The following is a 24,640-nucleotide window of genomic DNA, read 5'->3' on the forward strand; positions in this document are numbered from 1 at the left end:
CATCACCATAGTACCACTATAACACTACACTCCACCCGATAGAGTGATAGAGTTGCAAAATTTGCGATTTTTTTTATGACTTGCCTCTTTTCCCCAATACTTTCGGAGCTCTGGTGTCCATATTTCTCACATGTGACCCCACTGCGGTTATGCTATGTGGTAAGCAATAGTTGTGCATTACCTCATGTGTTCGGTTCATGAAGGTTCACGGGAGCTACTATGAGCTTATGACAGCTGCTGTAATAGATTGCTGGGGCATACTATGAGTAGCATATATCAGATTCTTAATCACAAGAGCAGTGGTGCTGTGCGGCGTTAATGGACCAATTACATCCACAACATTGTTTATTTGACATTGATTGCCTACTTTATCCTCTCTTTCCAAACAAACTTTCTTTTGCCAAGCCTTGCTAATCATATCTGGCCTTTTCATCACGTTTTCTCTACCTTGTTATGGATTCTTCTGCTTGTTCTGCTGTGGATCATTGTCCATTTCACAGGAAAGACCTGCCATTTTTTCTCGAGCTGGACGCGCCTGGTGTAGCCGTGAAGGTGAGTGGAACCCAACAAGATGTGCGTCAAGGTATTCTTGGGTTTTGTCCTGATGCTTCTTGGTGGCTCTCATTGCTTCCAAGTTTTGAGCGCGTGCCTTTTCATCCTCGCAAGCAACCTTGATTGGCATTATTTAGCTAACCTGCATGTGTTACACAAAAAACAGAAATAATTAATTAATCGAAGCCAACCTGGTGTTACTTAGGGTGATGCCACCCAGCGGCTATTCTATTGCCATGTGACATAATGAATTGAGCTCGTGCGCATACAAAATCGTATGCTACGCTTCTTTTGCGTGCTCACGCTGATGGATCGGCGTTTTGTGCTCTGTGATAATGTTTCTTCCATCACATCTCGGGAAAGTCTTGTATCTCAGAAATATTTGGAGTGGTAGTTGCGTCATACGGCAGAGAAAAACACACTGGCATAGTTTTCACACCAAATCCTCAATAAGTCTTCGATAGAGAATCCAAAATGGTTTCACACTCCTCGAACTTTTCCAAAAAAAAATTGTATTTATCAGATAAACCTCGAACCTAGCAGAGATTTTGTAAACAAAATGTGTCTAATGTAGATGGATTGCTATTTGCGCTTAGCGATAATGTTTTGGTCAGCCACATCTTTGATGGTTATGTATATGAAAAATCTCTGAGGGATATGAAGTTACGTCATAAGGCCGAGAAGGATATACTAATAGCTTTGGTTTCGAGACCAAGTATACTCACTACCGAATCCTCTACAAGTATTCAATAACAAATCCAAAATATAAATTTTGGGGGTCGGATGGGCTCGTTCTAGATGACAGTGCAAGTTGCTTGTATTTGATCTGGATCCTGCAACTTGGGTTCCTTCTTTTATGGACATAGTATATCCAAGAGATATTCCATTAACCTCTGAAGAAGTATAAAGCCATGAACAGAGCCATGTGTGGTTGCTCAGACCAACTGACGTTGGGCTTATGAGTTGTGACAGTTCATCAACTGTGCTCCACTCGCTGTCCTTTCTCATTTCTGGGATCTGCACAGCGATTCAGGTTAACCTACTGTTAGCAAACAGCGACCTCTGGGCTCCAGATGTGCTGACGCTCTGGAAATCAGGCATCCAACAACCCTGCAATGCAACTGTGCCGCCACTGGCTGGCTGGCCACTGTGCTGTTACAGCATCAGGACTCAGGAGCTCTATGATTGTTTTTTTTTATGAGGCGATAGACCGAGGCGTTAACGCTAGAGATCAGAAGCAACCGCAACCATTTTCTAGCTATCGTCCTGGTCTGCCGCCGCCTCTTGGTTCGCCGCCACTTTGCGTCAGCTTGCAGGGTCCTGAATACTCAGAATTCAGAGGAGGAGTTGATCTGATCCGCCAGAGAGTAAGCCAATGCATACGCCAGCGGCCTCTGTGTCCATGCATCGCAGGTAGGTGGCTAGGTGTAGTGTAGCCATTTTGCTTTCCCTCTCACCAAAATGTATCTTCAGTGCCAACACACAGATTTGTAACTCCAATATCACTGCAAAAGGGATTCTCCAATATATTGTCCCCTGCTGAACATGTTAAGCCTTGAGAAAGGCACAAAATATTAAACGTTATAAATTCGTAACTGCATATGGAAAAGATCCAATTTGGCACAGCAACCTGAATCAGTACATTGTAATATCTAGCATTTCTCCAACAGCTCCCTCGGTATCATGCACCAATGTTTTTTTTTACATACATGAAAAGTATCCAGCACACCACAATGTGAAGTCTAAGAAAAAAAATACAGAATGATCATATGCATTATAGACTCCAAGATGCTTGGAAGAAGAGATCCTATTTGCCACAAAATCTTCTGCTCCTTGTTCTTGTCAGAAAAAGATCACATTGAAATCTGCATTAGTATCTTGTAACAGATCAGTGATGCAGATTCTGCTGCATGGATCGCCAGCATCTTGCTGAATCCTAAAGCATCCGGGTGTGCACCATCCTAAGCAGATACACTAGATCGTGGTCGTCGTCCTCTCCTTTCTCCTCTAACAGTAAATCTCGTTCAAGTTGCAGTTAAAGAAACAGACTTCTGATGCCCTCTAACAAGTAGTCTCACCTGCAGAACAACTTGTTAATTGCTCGATCAGGTCTTTGTTATAGATTCCAGGGTGGTCAGTAATGCTAATGCATGGCCACTTTTGGCCTCGTCACCTGATTCTCTTTTGGCACATGGATCAATGTTTCACCGAGCACCAAGCATGAGGGCCAACTTGCCAACTTGATCAACCCTGCACACCTGCACTAGCTCTGTTGCCATGCTCCCCCACTTGCTTTGCCAACCCCAGATCACACTTAAACCTAGAAATCCCCTCGTAATGAGGTGTTCATGTGGTGTTAACTGTCAACTAGGGCAAACATGGCAACAAAACGCTGCAACTTGGTTAAACCACGCAGCCAAATTGCGCTACTAAACAAAACGACCTGACAAGCCTGCTTGCCAAGCGGAATTGGCAAGAAATCCAGTTGGCCTGACACACAAGCATCAATATCGCCAATGCGCTTATCTTTTTTCCCCAGTTGAATACGGCTTCGACTATAGATTTATGTTATCTGATGAATAGATTTTGCCTTTTTCGTATTATTAAATTGGAATAGTTGCTGTATGTGAGGATTTGACTATAGAACGGCAGATCTCGAAACGTTGCTGACACTCCAACAAATGATGCTCCAGCTCACCAGCTGTATGCAATTTACACTTAAGAAAATCTGGCATCCACGGGTGAGCTTAGAAAATGGTTCAGTTGTTAATCAGCGCTTGGAGATCTCCAAGATCTCCTGTAATCTCTTGTACTCGGAGGGGGAATCTTAATCAAGAGCTCTGATGATGCAGCTTAAACAAGCCAATCTTGGGTTGTCCCGGAGATTAAATTGTATCTAATGCAGTAATGCCTCTTGTAACCTTTGCATTCTTTAGTGGCAAGTGGGCCAGTTGAAAGTGGTGCATGTTGCCATTGGAGGTATACAAAAGCAAGTACAATTATGCTGCTTAGATTAGTATATCTGGCTGCGTTTAGAGTAAATGACATGTTACGTGCAGTGTAAATGATGCTTTAGGTTTGAGAGCAGAGCACATGTTTAGAGATGCCTCATGTATGCCTTTGTCACCTCACCTTATGGACGCCTCTTCCTTGTCACATCCCTAGTAGCCAGCATGGGTGTCATGAGCTTTCCTAGCTCCAAAAGCATCGATCATGGATCAACTTGGAAGAAAAGCTAACGGAAAATGTAGGAATCTAGCTTGGAGATGCCCCTAAATTGCTTTGGATGAGGGAAGAAATTATCAATCTCTGTACATCAAGGGCCTACATAATTAGGAGGAATATGGACCCCAAAACCTCTCAGCCTAAGAGCATCTTCCGAAATGTTCTTAAATATCAATGACACATAGTTAACAGGAAAATCTTTAGCCTAAAATCTTTTAGAGAGAAACCTCAACACTCAACTAGTGCAAGCATCCCTGAATAAAATATATGCAAATACGTTCAGAAAAAACCATCAGGTCAACAATGCAAAATCAAAAGGTGCTCACTTTTGCTGAATCAGACGTTAATTCTGTTCGCAAAATTGAACGGTCAGCCATTTCTCCTCGTGTTGATCGGACGGTTCACAGTGAACCTCACATGCTAGCATCGAGAAAGGGGATTAGAACGCACTTGATGCCACTTTTCAGAGCATTAGCATGTGAGGATGCACTTTACTAATCATGTCGGCACACAGTGCTTTTTAATCTTTACGAGGCAAATCTGTTTGGTTTTCTTAATCAAAGGAAACCATCAAGGGCATTCACTCATTAACCTACTTGAGAAGTATTAATGCTACTGTTGCATATTGTACTTGCCAACAGCTTGCTGATGTGGCAAAATGTTTATCAATTTTCGTTGGCCACAGTAGGATCGTCGTACGTGACCGCATTATAATGGCATCTTCCGTGAACTCATGTCAGAGGTACTCAACTAAAGGACTACTATACGGATTAAACAAAAAGATCTGCACATGATCCTGTCAATTAACAACTGGGCAGGATTAACGCTGCAAACTCCTATTTCTTGGCTGCCTGAACTACTCTAATCCCTAATTGCATTACCTAATTATGCAGCGATCCAGGCGAAGGCTACAGCTTGATCACGTCGAGGACAAGTCTATACGCGTCTAAATGCGGATATCTGGCAGAAATACTGGCTAATTGGCCCCCAAGCATCCATTATTGGATCTTAGAGATTTGACTAGAACTCCAATTGCCAGTTGTTGTTTGTGGATTTTCAAAAAAAAAAGTTGTTGTTTGTGCTAGCCTGCTAGGCGACAATATGTGGCTACTCTATGCACGCATGGTCTTATTACACAGATGAGACATGGAGTTTGTTGTCGTTTGTCCTTTTCGAGAGTGTGCCGTGTTCAACGCAAATTTTCATCTATAATGATGCTTATGGGTAGTTTAATTTAATTAGCTTGAGTTCACAAGAGATTATGCACAATTATTGTAGAAATTAATTTATAGAAACATCGTTGAAGAATTATCTCGGAAACTAAATATATGAAACAATGTAATTCCTGTATTTTAACTGGGGAGAAAAGGCCGGTTCAGCTCGTCTCCATCTTAGCTCTTGTTTGATTCCATGCATTTTGTAGAAGGTATACGTGTAAATCAAATCATGATTCTGTAGGTAAGAAAGGCACAATCTGTTAGTGACATCGGGATTTGCTTCAATCATCCTTGGTATATCTAATTGCGTAGGATATGGAATCTGAGTTCTCTATATTAAGAATACTAAGATGGATGTTCCCATGTTGCAATTGAAACAAAAGAAGAAGAAAAAAATGTTGAAGCATTATAAGGTGAAAGTGATGCCTATCCATAACCATCTAAGAGATAGTATTTCAATACGTGGGTTCCCTTTTAGAATTTTAAATTGGACTAATTAAATCCCTTTAAATGGGCATAATTCTTTCTTTTGCATTGTGGATCTACTTTTGTCTGCCCTAGCTTGAACCATATGATCCCAACTTTCGGTCAGCCCTTAATGACAATATGACATATTAATGGATAGAATCCTCACCTATTATACTTTGAGCTGCAGCTAGATATTTCAAGAGGCAAGATTTATTTTTTAAAGTAATAGCAATGTGTCCACATTTTTTTAACACGAAATGAATAAACTTAATAAGACTTAGCCAGTATACGATGAAAAAACAATATTTGTTTCCAGAAAAGAGATGCCAGACATGGCTGACAACCTTTTTTTTTAAAAAAAAAAATCCGGCCAGCTCGTCGAGTGAATTTTTTTTAGGCTAGCCAGTCCATTTTAATAAGCACAAAGTGGGTATCCTTTCGCAAGGAAAGAAAAGGAAAACATAACGTGGCAGTACTAGATTTGTATTTCATAGCAATCTTGAATTCTCACATTTTTTTTCTATTTTCCAGTATGCCATAACAGAGATTATAACAAATTAATAGCTGGGATTCCAAGTCAAATCACGGCTAGCTGTTGCTTCCTTTGACCCCAAGGGAGCCCCTTGTCCTACTAACAGCTAGATCGATGGCCATCTACGCGTGATCTATACTGCACTACAACAGCCATGCATGTGTCAAGCGTCATGAGAGAATTAGTCCCTTACAAGATTGCTCCCTGCTAGCTTGCACTTGCACGGCTGGTTGCTTGCATTGCATCCATGCAAATTTCCCCACGGGTGCCGAGCGCTAACAATTCCACCCGCACATGTGCACCCAACCCAAAATTCTCCCAGAAATCCCCGGCCATGTGAGCACATCGATCTCCCAACCATTTTTAAGCCGGGGAGCCTCAGGATTGCCAGTGGCGGTTGGCAGTGCGGTGCAGTGCAAGGCTGGTTGGTGCTAGAGATACGGCTCCAGACAGCTAGCGGATCCCCCTGCAGCCGCAGCGATCTATATTTTTTTGGGGAGAAGACGACGACGAACTCGCGAACCGGGATTCCTGGGACTGCAGCTTGAAGCCTTAAAATTCTATTGGCTGCTGCCCTTGTTTCATATTAGGGCTCGTCGTCGTCATGTGACGTTGCATGTGTGTCATAAGAAGATGTGCGCAAATACTGGCATTGTGGTGGATGCTCCATACCATTTCCAGCATTCCCCCTTTTAGGCAGCATGGGCTTAGGAGGCGTCAGGACTAAGGAATCCACAAGACCAAAGGGACTTGGTAGTAATAGAGATGTATCTGGGAGGTGGACCTGACCACTGCTAAGAGACCAAGATTATAGGTAAGAGAGGAGAAAATAAGAATTGAGATACTGGGGGAGCTCGTATTTGCTGATTCGATTCGATTGCGATTTCTGTACCAAAAATAGCAACTTGGCATAACAAATCACCATATATGAGTCTATGACTGTAGTGCGATAACCGACAACACACAGACGTCTCCATCTTTCCCTTTCACAGAAGTCAATGAACTTCAGTGACAGCCCCACTCAAGTAAGTACTCTACTGACGCAATGCATTGATATGAGGCTTCAATTCTTAAAAACCAATTTATCCATAGCCAATCAAACAAAAAAATATAAAATTTGGCTTTCAAAAAGCAATGGTAAAGGCCAATCCCAAATATTGTCCTATACATTTTCTCGGATCAAAACGTGGCCCTTGAAGCCAACTGAGGTCATGCAAACATGAGATGCCATGTAAGTGTAGCCTCGGCTTGTAGCGTTCCTGTCTCAAGCAGCATCAAGACCTGTGCACTTGCGCCGTCGGAGGAGGGATTGACGTTGTTAGACAGAGGTAGTGTAGAACTAGAAGTAGGGCAATATTATCCGAGAAATGTAACCTATAGGCTGTAGAGTACCAACAATTTTCATGATACAATTAAGTTTTGCAGGATCATATCTTAAAGACGTCACTTTCCCGTAGTATATTTTCAAAAGCGAGAAACTTTGCGGTGGCAAAAAAAGAAAATCTAAGTTTCATGTCGGCACGGCCTATGGTGCAAAACTTTAACGTCCCTCCCACGACTAAAACCTTCTGGATCAATCAACCAAATTTCAAGACCTAGTACACCATCGTGGGCTTAGGAATTGACAGACCCCAGCAGTGAGAAAGCAGCTGATCGCGAACTTCGCAGTCACAAAAATCCGGTGCGATCACCCTGTAAAGTTTCAGTAATCAGTGCTGCAAAGCTCACTTTTGATCGAGCCCCAGTACGACCGGGTCTAAAGCCGCGGGGATGGCGACCGCGTGCGGCCGAGCTCCCCTGGCGCGCACACGTGACGCGGCGAGAGCCCTGCCCCGCCCAAGAATCCGGGAGAAGGGCTCGCGACGCCACGCCCACGCCGCCGTCTGAACCCGTGCCTGCCGGCCTCTCCCCGCAGCCGCAAAGGAAAACGTGCGCCACCCAACCGCTCGAGCCCACACGCTAGCGCGGCTGGCTGGTCAAGCCACGGCCACCCTCCCCGCCGCAGCCGTACGCCCCCGCCCACCAAGCCGACGCGGCCGTGCGGGCGGGCGACGCGTGCGCACGCGGGATCCTTCGTCATCCCCCGCGATTTTTTCTCGTCCCGCCCGCGATCTCAGGGTGGAGACGAGCGAGGGGCGCGTCGTCGTCGGGTTGGTGCGATGCGTGCGTGCCTCCAGGATTCTGGCGGAGCCTGTGGCCACGGACCCGGTCGTACCCCGCCGCGGTTCCCTCTGCTTTCGGCACTGTCGGCTGATCCAGCCGGGGAATGGCCAGTGGATCCATCGATCTCACCCGCAGATCACAGCTGCTAGCTCTGTTCTCAGTAGCCTCGGCACGCTATCACAGTCTATCACGTATCCGACCGGCCGGCCGGCCGGTATAACTCAACTTGGCTATGGACTTGTCATGACAAAGTGGGGAGGGGACAGAACTGGGAAAGGGACAGTCACTACACACTGCTAGTCATCAGGAGAGGAAAAACGGGAGGGATATGCTGCTGGATCTACCGGTTAATTGGCTAGGCTAGTACGTTTAGCCAGCCAGCCAGCCTTCTAGATGACCGGCACTTTTGACCGTACCGTGCGTGCCATCACCTCATCATTGGCGCGAAAGAATACTGGTTCAAAGGGGGTAGATGCTGGAGGTAGATGACAAGAAGTCTCTTTTTTTTTCTGATGAAAAAAAAACAGTGTTAAAAACTGAGGGCATACGGTGGATGAGAAACGTGTAAATATGGTGTGCACTTATTCGTTGACCACATTTTGATCTGCACTGAAGATGGTGAAACATGCATGGGCCTTCGCTGAATGTAAGAAGACAACAACTCTGCATAAATTTTTTTAGATTATTGATGTACGTACTGAAGTTCATGTTAGTATGAAAGCATACAAAAGAACGGCATATATAATTAGAATTCTCCCCTATTCTCGCATCCACAAGACCACAAATAGTCAGCTACTAGCTAGAATTTCTTTTGACACCAACCCAACGATTCCTCGAATTTAATTTGAGCTGCTAGCTGGTCTTAAACTACAGCCAAATTTATAAAAAAAAACTGCCAAAGAATGGAACTCTTACATAAACAAATGTTTCGCCCGTTGCATCCCACACCAGCCCTTCTTTGACTTGACCATTCAGGCAACTTTTCCTTCTGCCCCCCTTACTTTTGGTGGATTCGACCTTGAAACATCCATGAATCTTCCTCAGCGCAACAGCCAGCAAGCATACGCATAACGTGACCGAAAGAGATTCACCATGTGCACAATGCAACAAGAGCCCCCGGTTGCCTAGGATGCCCATAATGGATGGCTGTGGTCTGGTGAAAAGAAAAGGCCGGACCGCATCATTTTCTTTGTGTCTATATACAAAAGGTATCTAATTTTCTACGAGTTTACATATCAAATTATCTCTCATAAGAGAACTAATTTCTCACTTAAAAAACACATCAAAGCAAAGAATACACGGCACCCGTAGCAAATCATGCCAGTTCCTCTGCCCTTTTTTAGGAAAATAAATTTGGCTAATGAAATGACTAGAATGCCCTTCTTGGTTTCTCTATAGAACAATTTGGCTTGCTGAAACTGATTGGTTGTGTCCAGCAAGTTCAGGTCATAAGTGTACTCTTGTGCCTATGTGCTCCCCATCATGGGTGAGTATATTGGCAAATGTAGCAAATCATGCCAGTTCCTCTACCCTTTTAGGGAAAAAGTTTGGCTAGTGAAATGACTAGAATGCCCTTGGTTTCTCTAGACCAATTTGGCTTGCTGAAACTGATCAACAAGTGTGTCCAACCAGTTCAAGTCATAAGTGTACCCTTGTGCCTGTATGCGCTCCCATCATGACAACATGGGTGATCGACGAACAGTATAACTGCTAGCTCGATTGAAGCATGGACAACAATGACTGATCCGGATCTGGGGTACCACGCTCAGAACGTCGCCCAGCACATCACTGACAAGGTCCACGGCGAGGACGCCATCGATCAGACACCACACCACTTGCCTTTTTCATCTATCGGTATGCCGTGGTCCACTCGATCGGGTTCGAGCCCTCTAGAGTGTGGTCTGCCTCGACCTCGATCGTAGTGGCAGTGAGGGGGTACATGGGTCATTTCATAATTTTTTTAGTTTTAAGAAAATAAACAAGGTGGCAAATCCCAACTATTTTGGGCTTTGGAGTGGCCAAGGGCCAACCAGCAGCTTGCATAGGAGGCTACTGCCAGGCGATGATCTGGGCGGTTTGTTTATTACCGGATCCCGAATTTCCCAATGCAATTCACATCGTTGCATGCGCGTGATGTGCCTTGAAAGGAGCAGCAACAAACAAGGCAGTACCAAAGCCCAAACCATGCAGGAAGCTAAGGTGATGAGGATAACCTCAAAAGCGAGCTGATGATGAGGGCAGTGACGCGCTCACATGCAATAATGTGAATATAATATGGTCTCGATCTTGTACCCTTCTTCAATTTCATCTTGGGGCAGTTGAATGAAGCGAGTTGGTTGGATCTCTGCAGGTCACGCATTCAGATATGGGTCATAGATGCAGGGAAGCATGGGTATCCTTCATGCACATATGGAGCCTAAAGTTGGAGGTATGGGGTTTCTTATCAAGATGAAGTGGCATTATATTGCTGCTCAGCTGTGTCACAGGTAAGAAGAACCCATCTGATCGACAAGTAGAGTCTCCAGCAGTTTTCAAGTGGCTCTGGCTTGTAGGCAGCACCGAATTATTGTTACCTGGCTTCAATCTGATTTGAGTTTCAAATTACAATGTAAGCATGTAAATGCACATGTGCATTAGATAAATCTATTGCAATCCCTGTTACAAATGAATACATACTAGGGTTAAATTAATTATACTGAATTTCGTCAGCGGATGGTTTGTTCTAGTCATCTAACCAAGAGCTGTTTGGACAGGGGGTTGTGGTAAAAAATTATGATTCAAATTAGTTTAACTGGTCCCTAAGGATTCGGATCCATACCACAATCAGGTGCAAAATAAATTGTGTTTAGTTTTTCCTCGCCCAAATTGTAGGCTCATGAACCTTGTCACTATATATAAAAAAATCCTACTTCCAACTAGGGTTCCTCGTTTGCACCACAATTTAGTCAAAGGCTATGTGCAAAACCATATCCTCTAAAGGTAAACACAGAACTGGAAATTCCAGTCATCAACCATGGTCCGACGTATCGGTGGGTCCCACTTTCACTAACCAAGAAGTAAATTAAACCATTGCTTACACAAGCAACTCCAAACAACTATTGGCCAACACGGTAATTATTTTCTCCCGTCGTCCACCCGTGTACTCTTACCCAAAAGTTGGGAGCCAGAGATCATACTTTTCCCCCCAATGGTTTGTTTTTAATCCTGCCACTCTCCTTCCTTCCCACGAAATGGCGCGACGACGCACCTAGCTACGGTTGGGAGTCCACCCCTGCAGGTCATGAGAATAATCTTGAACAAATCTCGAGCAAATCTCTTGATTAATCCATCGTTAGATCATTTTCATAATCCCCTCTTGTCTAATCATAATGCTTGAACACTACCAGTACTTTGCATCCGATGGCCCCATGTGAGTTGGGCCCAAGTCATAATCCACCAAGGCATCTTTCTGGCAAGCTACAGGCTGCACTGGCAATAGATATATTCAGGGCATTAATTTGCGCAAATGATTAACTTGTTGCACATCGATCGATCAAACGATTTATCCCGGATTGTGCAGCTTTCAGTTTTTGTGATGAGTGCTGCTGGGCAGAGGAAAAGCAATTGTGGTCGGTTTAAACGACTCTAAAGTATCCATTTAAGGATCAAACTAGTGCAAGTTCTGTCGAGATATGAGTGGAGGTGGAGATGCTGATGAGAAAATATCTCCAAAAAGTAGCTACCTCAAACGAATTAACCTAGATTAGCCCGTTTCATGGTATCATACGTTGCATTATTAGAAACACCTAAAGAGCTACATCTGCAAAAGACGACAGATATATTCAATATTACTGGCAACAACTTCTATGCAATCTCCGGACGATCTCCACTGACATCATAATGAAGTCACGCCATGAACAAAAGAAAAGCATCGCATACTTGCCCGGCCGGATCCTGTACAATACAGATGCCCAGGACCAATAAACTATGCTTCGTTCATACAAGTAGAACAGGGGGAGGTGGTACTTCAGCCACCATTTGCACAGTCTAATCGCGGCTGAGAGAGGGAGGAGGGTCGAGCAGTTCACATTATTCAGGCCCAACCAAGATGGTTTAAAATAGTCTCGCCCACCCAACCCCAGAGGTTATATAAGGTGATGCGGCATGTCCCATTCTCCCAACCCCCCCCCATTGGTGCGCAGGAAAGGGACCAGACCTCACCCATCGCTCCAATTCCAATCTCCACAGGTTGGTCTCACTCTCTCTCTCTCTCTCTCTCTCCCATCCCGTTCCATGACATTCCGTGATGTCACTCCACACCACACAGAGCAGCTGAGAATCACGGTCACAGAAATGCAATGATCTCCTCTCTGATTAACTCTTTCTGTTCATGGATGTTCAGGACTTGTTGAGCTTCGAGCAGCTAGTTGCCTACAGCACTAGTAGTCCTTTGGGTCTGGGTTTGGAAGCAAGGCGTCCCAAATCGCAAGCGAGCGAGCAATCTGCAGATGGCGACGCAGTGGTTCTCCAACATGGTGAGTTCATGTTCATCATCACCACCAGCCAGTCACCTCTCGGTGTGGATTGCCTGATTGGCACCTGTGGTATGGGCGTCCCTGAACACTGATGGTTTCTTGGGTGCGCAGGTGATGGACGAGCCGAGCTTCTTCCATCAGTGGCAGTCGGACGCGCTGCTGGAGCAGTACACGGAGCAGCAGATCGCCGTGGCGTTCGGCCAGGGGGAGGTGGACCAGGCCGTGGCGGCGGCGCTGACGATGCCGCTGCAGCAGCCGGCGCCGGCGGCGGAGCACCGTCCGCGCAAGGCGGCCAAGGTCAACACCAGCTGGGACTCGTGCATCACGGAGCAGGGCTCCCCCGCGGACTCCTCCTCCCCGACCATCCTCTCCTTCGGCGGCCACGCCGCCGCGGCCGCGTTCGCCAAGGCCGAGGCGCACCAGGTGCCCAGCGCCCCCTACTACGGCGCGCCCGCGAAGGCGCCCAAGCAGGAGGTTGTGGACGCCGGTGCGCCGTCGTTCCACCAGGAGCGCCAGGCCAAGCGGAGCTACGACGCCATGGTCGCCGAGGCCGCGAAGGTGCCGGTGCCGGCGACCACCCGGCCGGCCTCCCAGAACCAGGACCACATCTTGGCCGAGCGGAAGCGCCGCGAGAAGCTCAGCCAGCGCTTCATCGCCCTCTCCAAGATCGTCCCTGGCCTCAAGAAGGTACGCACAGACGACACGCCCAAATCCATGGCGACATGGCAGGCCGTGATTTGTCAGCCAGCTCCGGTCAACTAACTGATCTGGGTGGCGTTGCTCGCAGATGGACAAGGCGTCGGTGCTCAGTGACGCGATCAAGTACGTGAAGCAGCTGCAGGACCAGGTGAAGGGCCTGGAGGACGAGGCTCGCCGGCGGCCGGTGGAGGCGGCGGTGCTGGTCAAGAAGTCCCAGCTGTCCGCTGACGACGACGACGGCTCATCCTGCGACGAGAACTTCGTGGGCGCTGAGGCCGCAGGCACGCTGCCGGAGATCGAGGCCCGGGTGTCGGACCGCACGGTGCTGGTCAGGATCCACTGCGAGAACCGTAAGGGCGCGCTCATCGCCGCGCTGTCGGAGGTCGAGCGCCTCGGCCTTACCATCATGAACACCAATGTGCTCCCCTTCACCACCTCCTCCCTCGACATCACCATCATGGCCATGGTGAGTCAGCTCAACCACTCTCTGTCTGCCATGCACGGCACCTTCTTCTTCAGTTCACAGTAACCCATGTGCTAATTTTTCATCTGGTGATTTCTCTGCAGGCTGGTGACGACTTCTGCTTGTCTGCCAAGGATATTGTCAAGAAGCTAAATCAAGCGTTCAAATCATCTTTCTGAAGGGTTTAGCTTCCTGATCAGACAAAGCTTAATCTAGGCCAACTTTTTTCCCATCAGCCTCGAGGATTCGAGGCTAATGGTTAGTTTCTCAGGTTCTTCCTTGCCATGCTTCCGAAGAGAGTTGCTTGCAGTCCCCCCACAGTGCCCCCACAAAGATAGCCATTTCCACTGGTTTTTGCTGCATGGGTGCAGATGAATTACCTAGTTACCTACCCTCTCCTATTTTCTCTCCCTCCATTTTTTACATGGTTTGATCTTTTCACTCCATGTTTTTCGGAGGGAGTAGAGTGTAAAGAAAATCAGAGACCTGTCTTTTTCTAGGGCTTGTTATAGGCCGGGGAGTTTGACTTTTACAAAACCTAATTTTTCTTTCTCCCCTTTGCCAATATGTTGCCCTTTCACCGAAACCATGAGAGAATAGTGTTTTTCAAACACAAATACCTACCTTTGCCGTCCTCTCAATCCTAGTCACACTGTTCCCAAAAAAGCTTCGATTGTGGAGAAAATGGTGCTATCTTTTTTCAGCTCTGAGGGGGACTTTGCAAGCCTTGATTCGGAAGTACAGTAGGGGTGCCTCTTCCTTTATTTTTTGAGGGTCCTACAAGTTGGGTTAGCCGCGACTTGATGGATCCTTTGCTTGTAGTTTTTCACATGTGGGTTTTGTTGTCAGTTGTCACAGGATCAAGATGTAGTTGTGCTCTCTTGTTTACTCGCATACAAGCATAAAAATAAATAAATGTGTTCGGTTGTTACCTTTCATGGCTTTCTTGGTTACATGTCATTTCAGCTTACTCAAGATTTGTCTTTTGTTATTGTTGAGAAACTTCGCAAATTGTTGGCGGAATGCGATTCTAACCAATCTTTATACATATCTGTCTTAATCAACTTATCCTATGTATAATCTGTCGATAGATTAATCAATAGAAAATTATAAAGAATGAACTTAAAAACAAATACTCGCACTAAGTGTATACAGCGACCACTTAACTGTAATTTATTATTTTCCAAATGTTTGCACCCTTTTCAAAATATTATAGGGAATTCCTTGGGAATGTGAAGCCACTGTTCCTAGCACTGACCCAGTTACCCTAATAATTCATCTCCTGGTTCTCCATGACTACAATGTTGGGAGCTTGTTGAAACCAACAAATCTTCAGCATGACAATATGATGCCTTCATTTCCATCTGAACTCCCTCACAATTGCAGCCATGGAAAATAATACAACCTTATTTTCTTCTGTATCACAGCACATCACACCTAAGTGCCTTGACAACTAAGTTGCATTAGTCAACCAAAGCCTGCCTAGGCTACCTTGCTCTGGTGGTACTTGTTTGTTAGCCAAAGCATCTGATCTCCTTCCACTCCACCGATTTGTTAAACCCACACTTGCAACCACTAATCCCAGCAAGTGGGGTCACTGTAACCCCTGCATACAAATTTGTCTGCTTGTGAGAAATTTTACATGCATGATTGAGGTGGAAAGATCCAAATCTTTACAGGCCAATGGGCTTGAAACGATCCGACTGATACTTGCCCTGGGATCTCATGCATTAGGTTATTGATGAAATTTCCCAACAGTCTCTCTCAAACCCCATCACTGATTGAGATGTTGTCCCTCCTGGAAATTACCTGCTCAACCAATTGCAAATTAAGTCTCTAATTATGTGGCGGTGGCAGCATAGTTTTGCTGCAGAAGAAGTAGTAAAAAAAACTCCTCTCCAAGAAACTGGAACGGTTCAGCATAATTTTGCTGTCCAAAGGAAAAGAAATTGCGCAATCATGCTAGCTCTCCCTGGTCAGAGGAAGCTTTTGCTGGAGGAGACCGGAGAGGCCGAGTGGGTGGTCCTGTAAGGTGATGGCGCGTGGCGTAATGGGGGGCGTTGGCAACGGCGTTCGTTGAGGGCATGAGCAAAGCAATCAGAACACTGGTAGAACGGCGCCAGTGTGTTTTCAGACGTGTAGTCGGTTGCAGGTTTAGTTTCAGGACAGGGCAAGGTCAAGGGACTAATGTCCATGAGTTGTTTCTTTCATAATGTGATATTGTGATCTGAGAAAGTTATTGTAAGCTTGATAGCATGATCCAAGAAAATTATCTCTAACAGTAAAACATATTACTTCTGCTTTATGTAGGTTTTGGGTCAAGGAAAACAGCAATGGCAACTGACTTCTGCAGGTTGGCTACAGCCTAATATTGAAAAAAAAACGCTTTTTACAGCGTTCAGTCGTAAACTGCCCTATCATGATGCTACAAGTATGAAGGTGGATGAAAATAAGTGAAGTTGATAGAGATATTTTTGAAAGAAAAAAAGGGAATGCCACGTGAAAAGTATTTGTGCAATATAAAGTGCTCCAAAGTATTGAGTATTCATACATAGCAGTATTCTAGAAAAGAGCTAGGAGTTACACACACAGGTTTAAACCGGATGGGTTTAGGAAGTTGGCCTCAATTTTGCTAGTAGATGTCATTTGGGTTAACATTTCCACCAAACACACCTGTTGACTAGTGGATGTAGTTTGAAGGACACCAACAATTTAACACCGAAGAAAGTTTGCATTGTGCTTAGCCCTAGCCAGTGAGTCCACAGACATTCTCCCATAAACAAGCAGCTATGTCACTACAATCAAGTACATTTTAGTTCCTCTCTCTACAGAGACAAAGCCATCCATCAAGGCAAAACCTGCAACTGGGATGGTGCGTGGAACTTCTCCAAGTACTCCGTCTCACTCACTCATCATCGTCTGCGGCATCTTCATCTTCATCTGGTAGTTCTATATCTTCATCACCAAGCGTGTTTCCTGGCTGAGAGCTTGACTCGTTTCTTTCATCCCCTGTAGACCAAAAGTTCAAAAACACAAGTTATCAGAAGCTCGAAGCATAGGTGACGGTATCAACTTTCTACGGAGGAAAATACAGTAGAAGCCACAGCCAAAACTTTGTTACTTCTCGCCTTTACAAAATATGAAATACAGTGCTCAATATAACAGAAATGATATTAACCATTAACAAAAGACACCTTCAGAGTTAGATGAATCCAGCAGATATGGGAGTTCCAGAAGCTGGAGAAAAGACTCAGTTTGTGGATTCCTGCAACTTCCTGTGTATAAGAAAGGAAAAATGTTTTAAGCACAAGCTAGAAGTTTGATAAGAAGGATATAGATTCAAACAGTCTCAAAAAGTTATACACGATAAATGTTTGAAAGATAACTGGAAATGCTTAGAATCACATATGAATTTTGTGCTAATTCCGACTTTCGATGAAAAGCAATTGCGTATAAAGGAAATTCATGATGCCCAAACTAAATGACTGAAGAGTTTGACTCAATAAACATTTTCAATAGAAGCTGTTCGAGGTCAAAATTGGCAGAGCTAGACGATCAGGTCTCTGAACCGGTCTCCCCATCGGTCAGACCGGTTGGACAAAAGTCCTCAAAATGCAAATTGGACTTCACCATTGTGTAGATCTCGTTGAGTAGATCAAAATGCATATGTAGAACGTCCAATTTAGAGTTCGGATGAGAGTTATGACCTCAGAAAGATCTGCACCCAGGAAAACCGGTTATACCGGTTTGCTAGGGCGGTCAGACCGGTTTGGTCTGTTTAGTCTGAGTTAGGAATTGTATTTTGATACGGGATTTGTTAGGGTTTCGATTTCTAACAGGGCAAGACCTTCCCACCCTATAAATATAAAGGGCCACGAGCGATTGAGGAAATCCAATCGATCACAAATCAATCTATCTTTCATCGTTTTACCTTTTATCCTCATTACCCTACTTTTCCAACCCTATGTGCTGTTCTTCTCCTATCTCCATGGCATGAGGAGGCGTTCTAGCTGGCCTGCCGAGCCTAGGGCAACCCAAGGTGCGCCTGCCCTGACGGGATCCCTCCCGGGCAGGCGCTCGTTGGAGTTTCGCTGGAGATCCGGCGAAACCGGTATGACCGGGTTCTCAAACCGGTCTGACCGGATCTCACGGAGGCACTGCAAGGAGCGGCTCTGCGCGCTGCATGTTCGAGTGCGTTCGTGTATTGGCTCGATTTTAGCGCCAACAGAAGCTACCTTGTATAGAACTCATAGTTCAGATGTGAATATCAAACTTACCTGTAATGGAGGAATTGGAGACTGGATTGGAAGGATTGAAAGATGGTGCAGTCTGGACAAAATCAAATGGCTTAAACCCCCTAGCGTTCAACTTGCTCCGAACCCATTGTCGGTCATCTTGAGTGTCAAGCTGCTCATCCCTTCAGTAAAAGAATTAAACAACTCCACATTTAGTAATTGCTAAAAACTTTCAGAGTGCTGACTACATGCTAACAAAGAAAGACACTATATGCACCAACCTCATGGTAAATCGCCTTCGAGTTAAGGGGAAAACGCTATTGAATCTTCGGGTTATTGCAAGCCATTCTTCATCATAGTGGATTTCATATGGTCCTGGATTGGATGGAATGTCTATAACCTGAAATGGAATGGTACAATTTCAGAGACAACATACAAAACAAAACTTTTTTTAAAGAGAGAAACTATCCTAAGCACCTGCAGAAAATTGCGCCCACGAAAGCACTTATCAAGGGCAAGAAACTTTGTCGTAGGTCCATTCTCTCCATGTTGGATGATGGCAGGAAACCTGCAGTGTAAATGCGCTGAAAACCAGTAGGGTGGTTTTAGTTTGTTCAGTAATTCAGCTGCAGGTTTGCTGCCTAGCGTTCTATTGTTAACCTGAAAATAAATGGATATTGACAATAGTATAATATTCAGATGCAGCAATATTCCAAACGGTATATGAATGAGTTAGGGAAGAGTGAAACATGTACTATGTAAGAAAGTGAATTCACTCAAAAACATACTGAAATCAAATAAAAAAAAACTTATGAGCAGAAACCGTACATGCACATACAGAAGTCTATCCTACTATTGCTTTTCCAAATAAAAACAAAATTAAATTTTTCGAGGCCCTGAGTGAAAGGAGATAACAAGTTGGATCCAAGGGAGGTGCAAAAGCAAGAGCAAGGAAGTCAAGACCCAAGAGTCTGAAGAAAACAACAGACGAGTTGGTTAGGTTCCACCTGGTAACTCTTGGCAAAATTTATTATTTGTAAAAAAAAAGCAAGGACCAGTGTATATTCTAGAACTAACAGGGTTTTGGTTCTCAGAATGAATCATGCAGTATTCTAGCGCACTATGAAGTTATAGGTTCTAGGGAAATCATGAAGCCATGCCATTAAGCTTTAACATAAGGCAATCTCTTAAGCCAGTTGACATTACCTCAGCTTCAAAGTGGTTCTTCGCCCTAATGAGCTCCTGCCAGTTCCCATACTCAGTAATGCCCAGAGGCCAATCATGTGACAAGAATATATCTAGTGGCTCCTTCACATGCATGAGCTTGAGAACATCATAATGCCTTACATGGTACACAGACCGTATAGTCTGTTCATTGTATGGAGGCCTCTCATAGTGCCCTGCATCAGTAGCAACTAGCAATAAGTTCGGAGAACTCAATGCATAACAAAATTTACACTTGGGGTCATTTTTCATTAGGCTTCTCTCCTTCTATACTATCTTCTAGATGCAAAGGCTAAAAAATAACAAATCCAAAGTGCCCCATGTAAAATAAAAGAATTGCCTGAGTGATAATTGTGTTGCTTATGTATTCCTGACAGTCCACCAATTCGGATGTTTCCAAACTTAACAACACCAGCAAACCCCAAAAAGTATATATTAGGTGCTGCCCATCCTCCATAGTACCTAACAGTAATAAGAGCACAGCGCAAAATAGGAGGCATTACACCATGAGCAAAGAAACACATCAAACCAAGGTGCAGTATGGAACAAATGTACCATCGATCTCCTTGTTATTAATTTCTACATAAATTGTCAGTTAAAAGCAAAAGAGAGCCTAGTCTAATAGTAATAGCAACCAAGAGTGGGTTCAATTCCTTCACATGCCAGTGTTTTAATGTGGTCCATACACTGACTACAGGCGCACGAGGGAACTGAACTAATGGACTATAGAGGTGGCTACTGAATACCATAGTTCCACAATAGTCACTGCAATACTTGAGTTATGCTAAAAAAATGTTCGTAATACTAAATTCAGCTCACCTGAGGCAATTCTAGTTATTTGCAAATGAACATGAAGATATGTTAACAGAGATCTACTCCTACATGCAAAGGGAAACCACAAATTATAAAAATGGCAAAGACTCACAATTCCCACAGATAATTGGATGCTTCATGATTTCCACCGATAAAGATGGTTGGGTACGGAGCAACTGCTTGCCCTGAGTAGTACTTCCAAAATGAGTTCATGTTACGATACTTTAGTGGGACGTTAACACACCGTAAATCATCTGTATTCCTAACAGCCTGCGGAAGGAAAAAAATGCAATGTCATGATATGAGATGAATTAACATCTAGAGAACTACTACCAAACATTACTGAATATCCCAGAATTCTCTCCCAAGTCTCAAACAGGCAAAGCGAAGGAATGTTGACTCAAATGGGAAAAAATAAACAAGCACACGAGCTTTCGGTCAAACGCATCCAACATGTCATGCAAACGTCGAATTACTCCCTTGAACCGCACCACAAGTGAGCAGGTAGAGCACTCACCTGGAAATCTCCGCAGCAGAGGAGGAGGTCAATCTTGATCCCCTCGGCCTCCTCGAGCCTCCGTAGCGTGTCGTAGACGATGTCCAGCTCCCCATGCATGCAACCCTCCACCGCGATCTGCACGGGAGCGCCCGGTGAGGCATTGCGTCGAACACCTAGCGCCCGCCGAGAAGAACAACCTCCGAGCCCCGAACCCGGAGCGGACGGTGCAGCGAGAGTACGCGAGCGAGGGATCAAGTGATACGGGAAGTGCAGCGATCGCTTACCTTCATGGCGAGCGGGCTGGAGCTGGCTGAAGAAAGCTTCGAGCAGCGGATGGAGCGCCGGAGGGTAGAGTAGCCGGGAGAGGAAGAGGACCACCCGGCGGGAGTCGTGGGGTAGAAGTCGCGTGGGTCCGCGAAACGGGGCTTTTGGGGATGGTTTTATGGTCCCCGCGGCCCACCTGTAGTTCGGACTCGGATTGTTATGGGCCTCAGTCTAGTAGTGTAAGGCCCAGTTTGGAGACCACGGACTCGACGTGTGGATGCCAATTAAAATGACTGCACAACTAATTGTATAAGTCATAGTTAATTGATGAGTCGAATTCATTGATCCTGATTAGACCTTGATTAGCCCATGTTTACTATAGCACAACATGAGCTAATCAAGATCTAATCAGAATCAATGAATTCTGCTCATCAATTAGCTATGACTTATAAAATTAGTTTTACAATTAGCTTATGTTTATTCAAATATCGAACTAATTTTCAGTCGGAGGGCTAAGTTGGATTCAGAACGGGCTCCAAACAGCTCTGGGCCTAATCTCCGGAAACAAATTCTCTGCGGCGGTGCCGCACGGAGCCTCGCGTGCGTCACCGCCCATATTAATGAATCAGATGCGTGTCGTCAGATGGAACGTCGATCCTCTATGACACCCGAAAATCAGACGGGTGGTGCACGGAGCCTGCTGCTGGACCTCGCGCTACGTGGGCTCGACGCTCGAGCAGTCGCGGGAATCAGACGTAGGACGCGTGAAAGTAATCTGGGCGGTGTCGCACGCGAGGCTCCGTGCGGCACCGCCGCAGAGAATTTGTTTCCGGAGATTAGGCCCAGAGCTGTTAAAAAAACCGTTGACAAGTCAACTAAAAGTGATTCTGCTCGGACATTGACGTGCCAACTAATCATGGAGGGATTTTCGTCGCAATTGCTCTCCACCTGATGTGCTGATGTTGGTTTTCCGGTGATTACGTGCGTCTGATGAGGTATTAACAGTTTTATTTTGAGAAAGAGATCAGACACCAGTGCGACCTACCATCGATTTCGACAAACTTGGCGCTGCAACTCGAGTACAGTCAAAGTGTCAACGAGTTGACCCATAGCCTAAGCAGCCGAAACTGATCGCGAAGGCGACTACGAGCGCACGTAAATCTCAAGAAAATAACTCCGGCATAACGAAAAGGCTACGCAGCAAGATTATTTTACAGGAAGGATATGCACAGATCAAATTCAAAACAGAGCAGGAGCAGTAGTTAGCTAGCTAGCATCTTAATTTTTCTTCGTACTACTAGCTCGAGAACAAGGATAACGAAGCAATCCGCACGCAATCCCTCGCTTCGACTCGGCGGCATGCACGCGTCTCCGCTTCGATCGTTCACGAAGACCAGCAGCTGAGGCGCAGCGCCTCCTCGAACTTCTCTTCCAGCTCCTTATTAGCCGACGACGACTTGATGTCCTCGCCGGCGTCGCGCTCGCGCACCGTCTTCCCCTCCGCCCGCACCGCCGGTGCCGCTGCCTCCCGCCGCCGCTCGAACATCGGGATTGACAGAACACTGCTCAGGCTGAGCCGGAAGCCGCCCGCGGCCGCGGCAGCCGCCTCCTTGCGCGGCGTCGCCTCCGCCGCCGGCTGGTGGAGCTGGTGGTAGCTCAGGAACAGCATCGACGCGCTCGGGGCCATCGATCGCCTGCTTGCTCTCTTGCTAGCTTTTTAATCGAAGATGCCTGCGAAATGAACACGGAATTGTACTCGGATCGGTGGCACCGTAGCGGTAACGAGTTGCCGGTTCCGGGCGGGAGGGTGCCGGGCGATTTATAGATGCAGGCATGCAGGAACGCAAGGATTGGGGGTGATCCGCTTGGGATACGGTGGGTGGGGCAGCGGCCAGCGGGTGGTGTGCCGAGGTTTTCGTGGGCAAACCAGTGGGCTATCTGAATCTCTGGGACGCTTTTGGAAACGGGACTCGGGAGGCAGCGGCTCGTGTCGGTACGTGCCAACCCGTGGGAGGAGACCGGGTGCGCATGCCGCAATGTTTAATTCTGCGCGCACTGGTCATGATGTGCTACTCTCTCTCAGTCTTATTTGCTTATGTCATACTATCCTGATGTTTTTTCTACTTTCATTCCGAGTGTGCCTTTTAGCATGTTCATTCCATTTTATTGTTTGATAGGAAGCATAATGCCTAGATATTTACTGGACCGATACTTAAAGGACTTTCTCTAGGATGCCTTGTTTAGTTTCTAATATTGTGTTCACTGTCTACAATATCAATGCATAATTCTTTCACTTTCCGGTAATCACTTTTTAGTGGAATGACTACCGAGCTACTCTGTATTAGATATCGATGTGTTGTTCTCTTACATGTTTAGCTTAGTTTTCTGTCTTCCATCAGGATCGATTTCCTCATGCGCATTGTGATAATGGTTCAGCATTCCTTTTTATCTACTTTTTGATTTTATTTCTCCAGAAAGGTCAGAATAATCTTATGCTTTAACCAAATATACTCGTATGTCTTTGTAGGTTTTCCCGAAAATTGATAGTGACAATAATGGATCAATTGACGAGTCTGCAATACCAGCATCAGCATGAATAGTCGAGGTTTGGGATAGTGGTTTAGTTACTTTTTTAGCGGGTGAGGTTTAGTTCTTGAATGTGATTGCTCATAACTTATTTCCCCATAGTATGGTACATACGTACAAAAGCAACTACTTAGCAATGTTTAATTTTTATTTGTGATGCAAGCAATATGATGTACATCAAGTCAGTGCTGCCTGGAGGCGCATTATGACCCGACACGGTGTCTTTGCAACCAGTGGGCATGGTGTCCATGCATGGTCATGGTCCCGGGAAGACTATGGGCGCCTCCAGGCTTCCGAGGGCTCCGGCTCCTCCTGACAGTGGTACTGTGCCATCAGAGGAGCCGGAGGCGGAGGAGCCACTCTCCGCCTCCACCGGCTGTGAGAGGGAGGAAGAGGAGAGAGAAATTTAGCTCCAATAAATAGTGCATAAACAGTAGATGGACAATGTTGAACAATGCGGTGTCAGACGGAGCTGGAGCCAGGTGGAGCCGTGCCAAAGGCGCCCTATATCTCTGAGGATCCAGCAGCTATGCAATGCAGCCTCCTTAATCATTGTGGTCTCAAATGCCCTTTTGGCTTAGGTTATTCCTTTTCATGCACATCCAATTTTTTTAGTGTTAGACATAGAGGTTATCTGTACACCAGTAGTAAAGTTATGTGCATAACTTTTATGTATATCAATAAGTTAGGTGCTGAAATATTTTATCATATAACTTTTTATACATAAATTATATGGCAAAATTTTATATCATCCCCGATTTATTTTTTTTTACTTTTTACATAAGTTATGCATACAATTTTTTTAGTCAATAAAGGAGACCAAGAGTATATTTTTTCGCATAAGTTATGCATATAAATTATTGATCATATCTAATCAAGGGATATAAATTATCGATCATTTGTAATCAAGCTTTTATCTTTGACACATGATTTTTCCCTTCACAACTTTTTGCACTAATAAGTTTATAACCAGGCATAACTTATTTATGCAAAGAAGTTATATTTACGCAATTCTTAATTCATTATCCCCAAAGTTTTGCATGTTATAAGTCATTCGAACAATATGTCATTCACATAAGTTAGGCATATGATTTATATGCATACCAGTCATAAGTTTATGCATGGATCTTTTATGCGAATCAATAAGTCAGGCATTCAAATATTATTATATATAACTTTTTGTACA

General features: G+C 45.2%; 3 protein-coding genes across 4 annotated transcripts; 1 reads left to right on the plus strand and 2 right to left on the minus strand.

Moving 5' to 3' along the window:
* Positions 1-12,302: 12,302 nt before the first annotated feature.
* On the plus strand, positions 12,303-14,771 carry LOC101762009 (transcription factor bHLH18). The gene is made up of 5 exons (XM_014805755.2): positions 12,303-12,384; positions 12,539-12,671; positions 12,783-13,358; positions 13,459-13,836; positions 13,938-14,771. The coding sequence occupies exons 2-5, from the start codon at positions 12,645-12,647 to the stop codon at positions 14,010-14,012; spliced, it is 1,056 nt and encodes a 351-aa protein (XP_014661241.1). The 5' UTR covers positions 12,303-12,384; positions 12,539-12,644; the 3' UTR covers positions 14,013-14,771.
* Positions 14,772-16,333: 1,562 nt separating this feature from the next.
* On the minus strand, positions 16,334-21,029 carry LOC101762428 (lariat debranching enzyme). Of its 2 annotated transcripts, none has more exons than XM_004981868.4 (10): positions 20,889-21,029; positions 20,623-20,739; positions 20,218-20,375; positions 19,633-19,754; positions 19,275-19,468; positions 18,546-18,728; positions 18,350-18,468; positions 18,111-18,250; positions 17,028-17,108; positions 16,334-16,842 (listed from the first exon to the last, which is right to left on the minus strand). In XM_004981868.4, the coding sequence occupies exons 1-10, from the start codon at positions 20,892-20,894 to the stop codon at positions 16,739-16,741; spliced, it is 1,224 nt and encodes a 407-aa protein (XP_004981925.1). In that variant the 5' UTR covers positions 20,895-21,029; the 3' UTR covers positions 16,334-16,738. The 2 variants fall into 2 exon arrangements, with proteins under 2 accessions (XP_004981925.1, XP_012704316.1); XM_012848862.3 differs by having other exon boundaries at positions 17,012-17,108.
* A 1,001-nt stretch (positions 21,030-22,030) lies between these two features.
* On the minus strand, positions 22,031-22,766 carry LOC101762825. The gene has a single exon (XM_004981869.4). The coding sequence runs from the start codon at positions 22,553-22,555 to the stop codon at positions 22,253-22,255; it is 303 nt and encodes a 100-aa protein (XP_004981926.1). The 5' UTR covers positions 22,556-22,766; the 3' UTR covers positions 22,031-22,252.
* Positions 22,767-24,640: the final 1,874 nt, after the last annotated feature.

The sequence above is a fragment of the Setaria italica genome, chromosome IX, assembly GCF_000263155.2.
Source record: "Setaria italica strain Yugu1 chromosome IX, Setaria_italica_v2.0, whole genome shotgun sequence".
NCBI classification, from domain to species: domain Eukaryota; kingdom Viridiplantae; phylum Streptophyta; class Magnoliopsida; order Poales; family Poaceae; genus Setaria; species Setaria italica.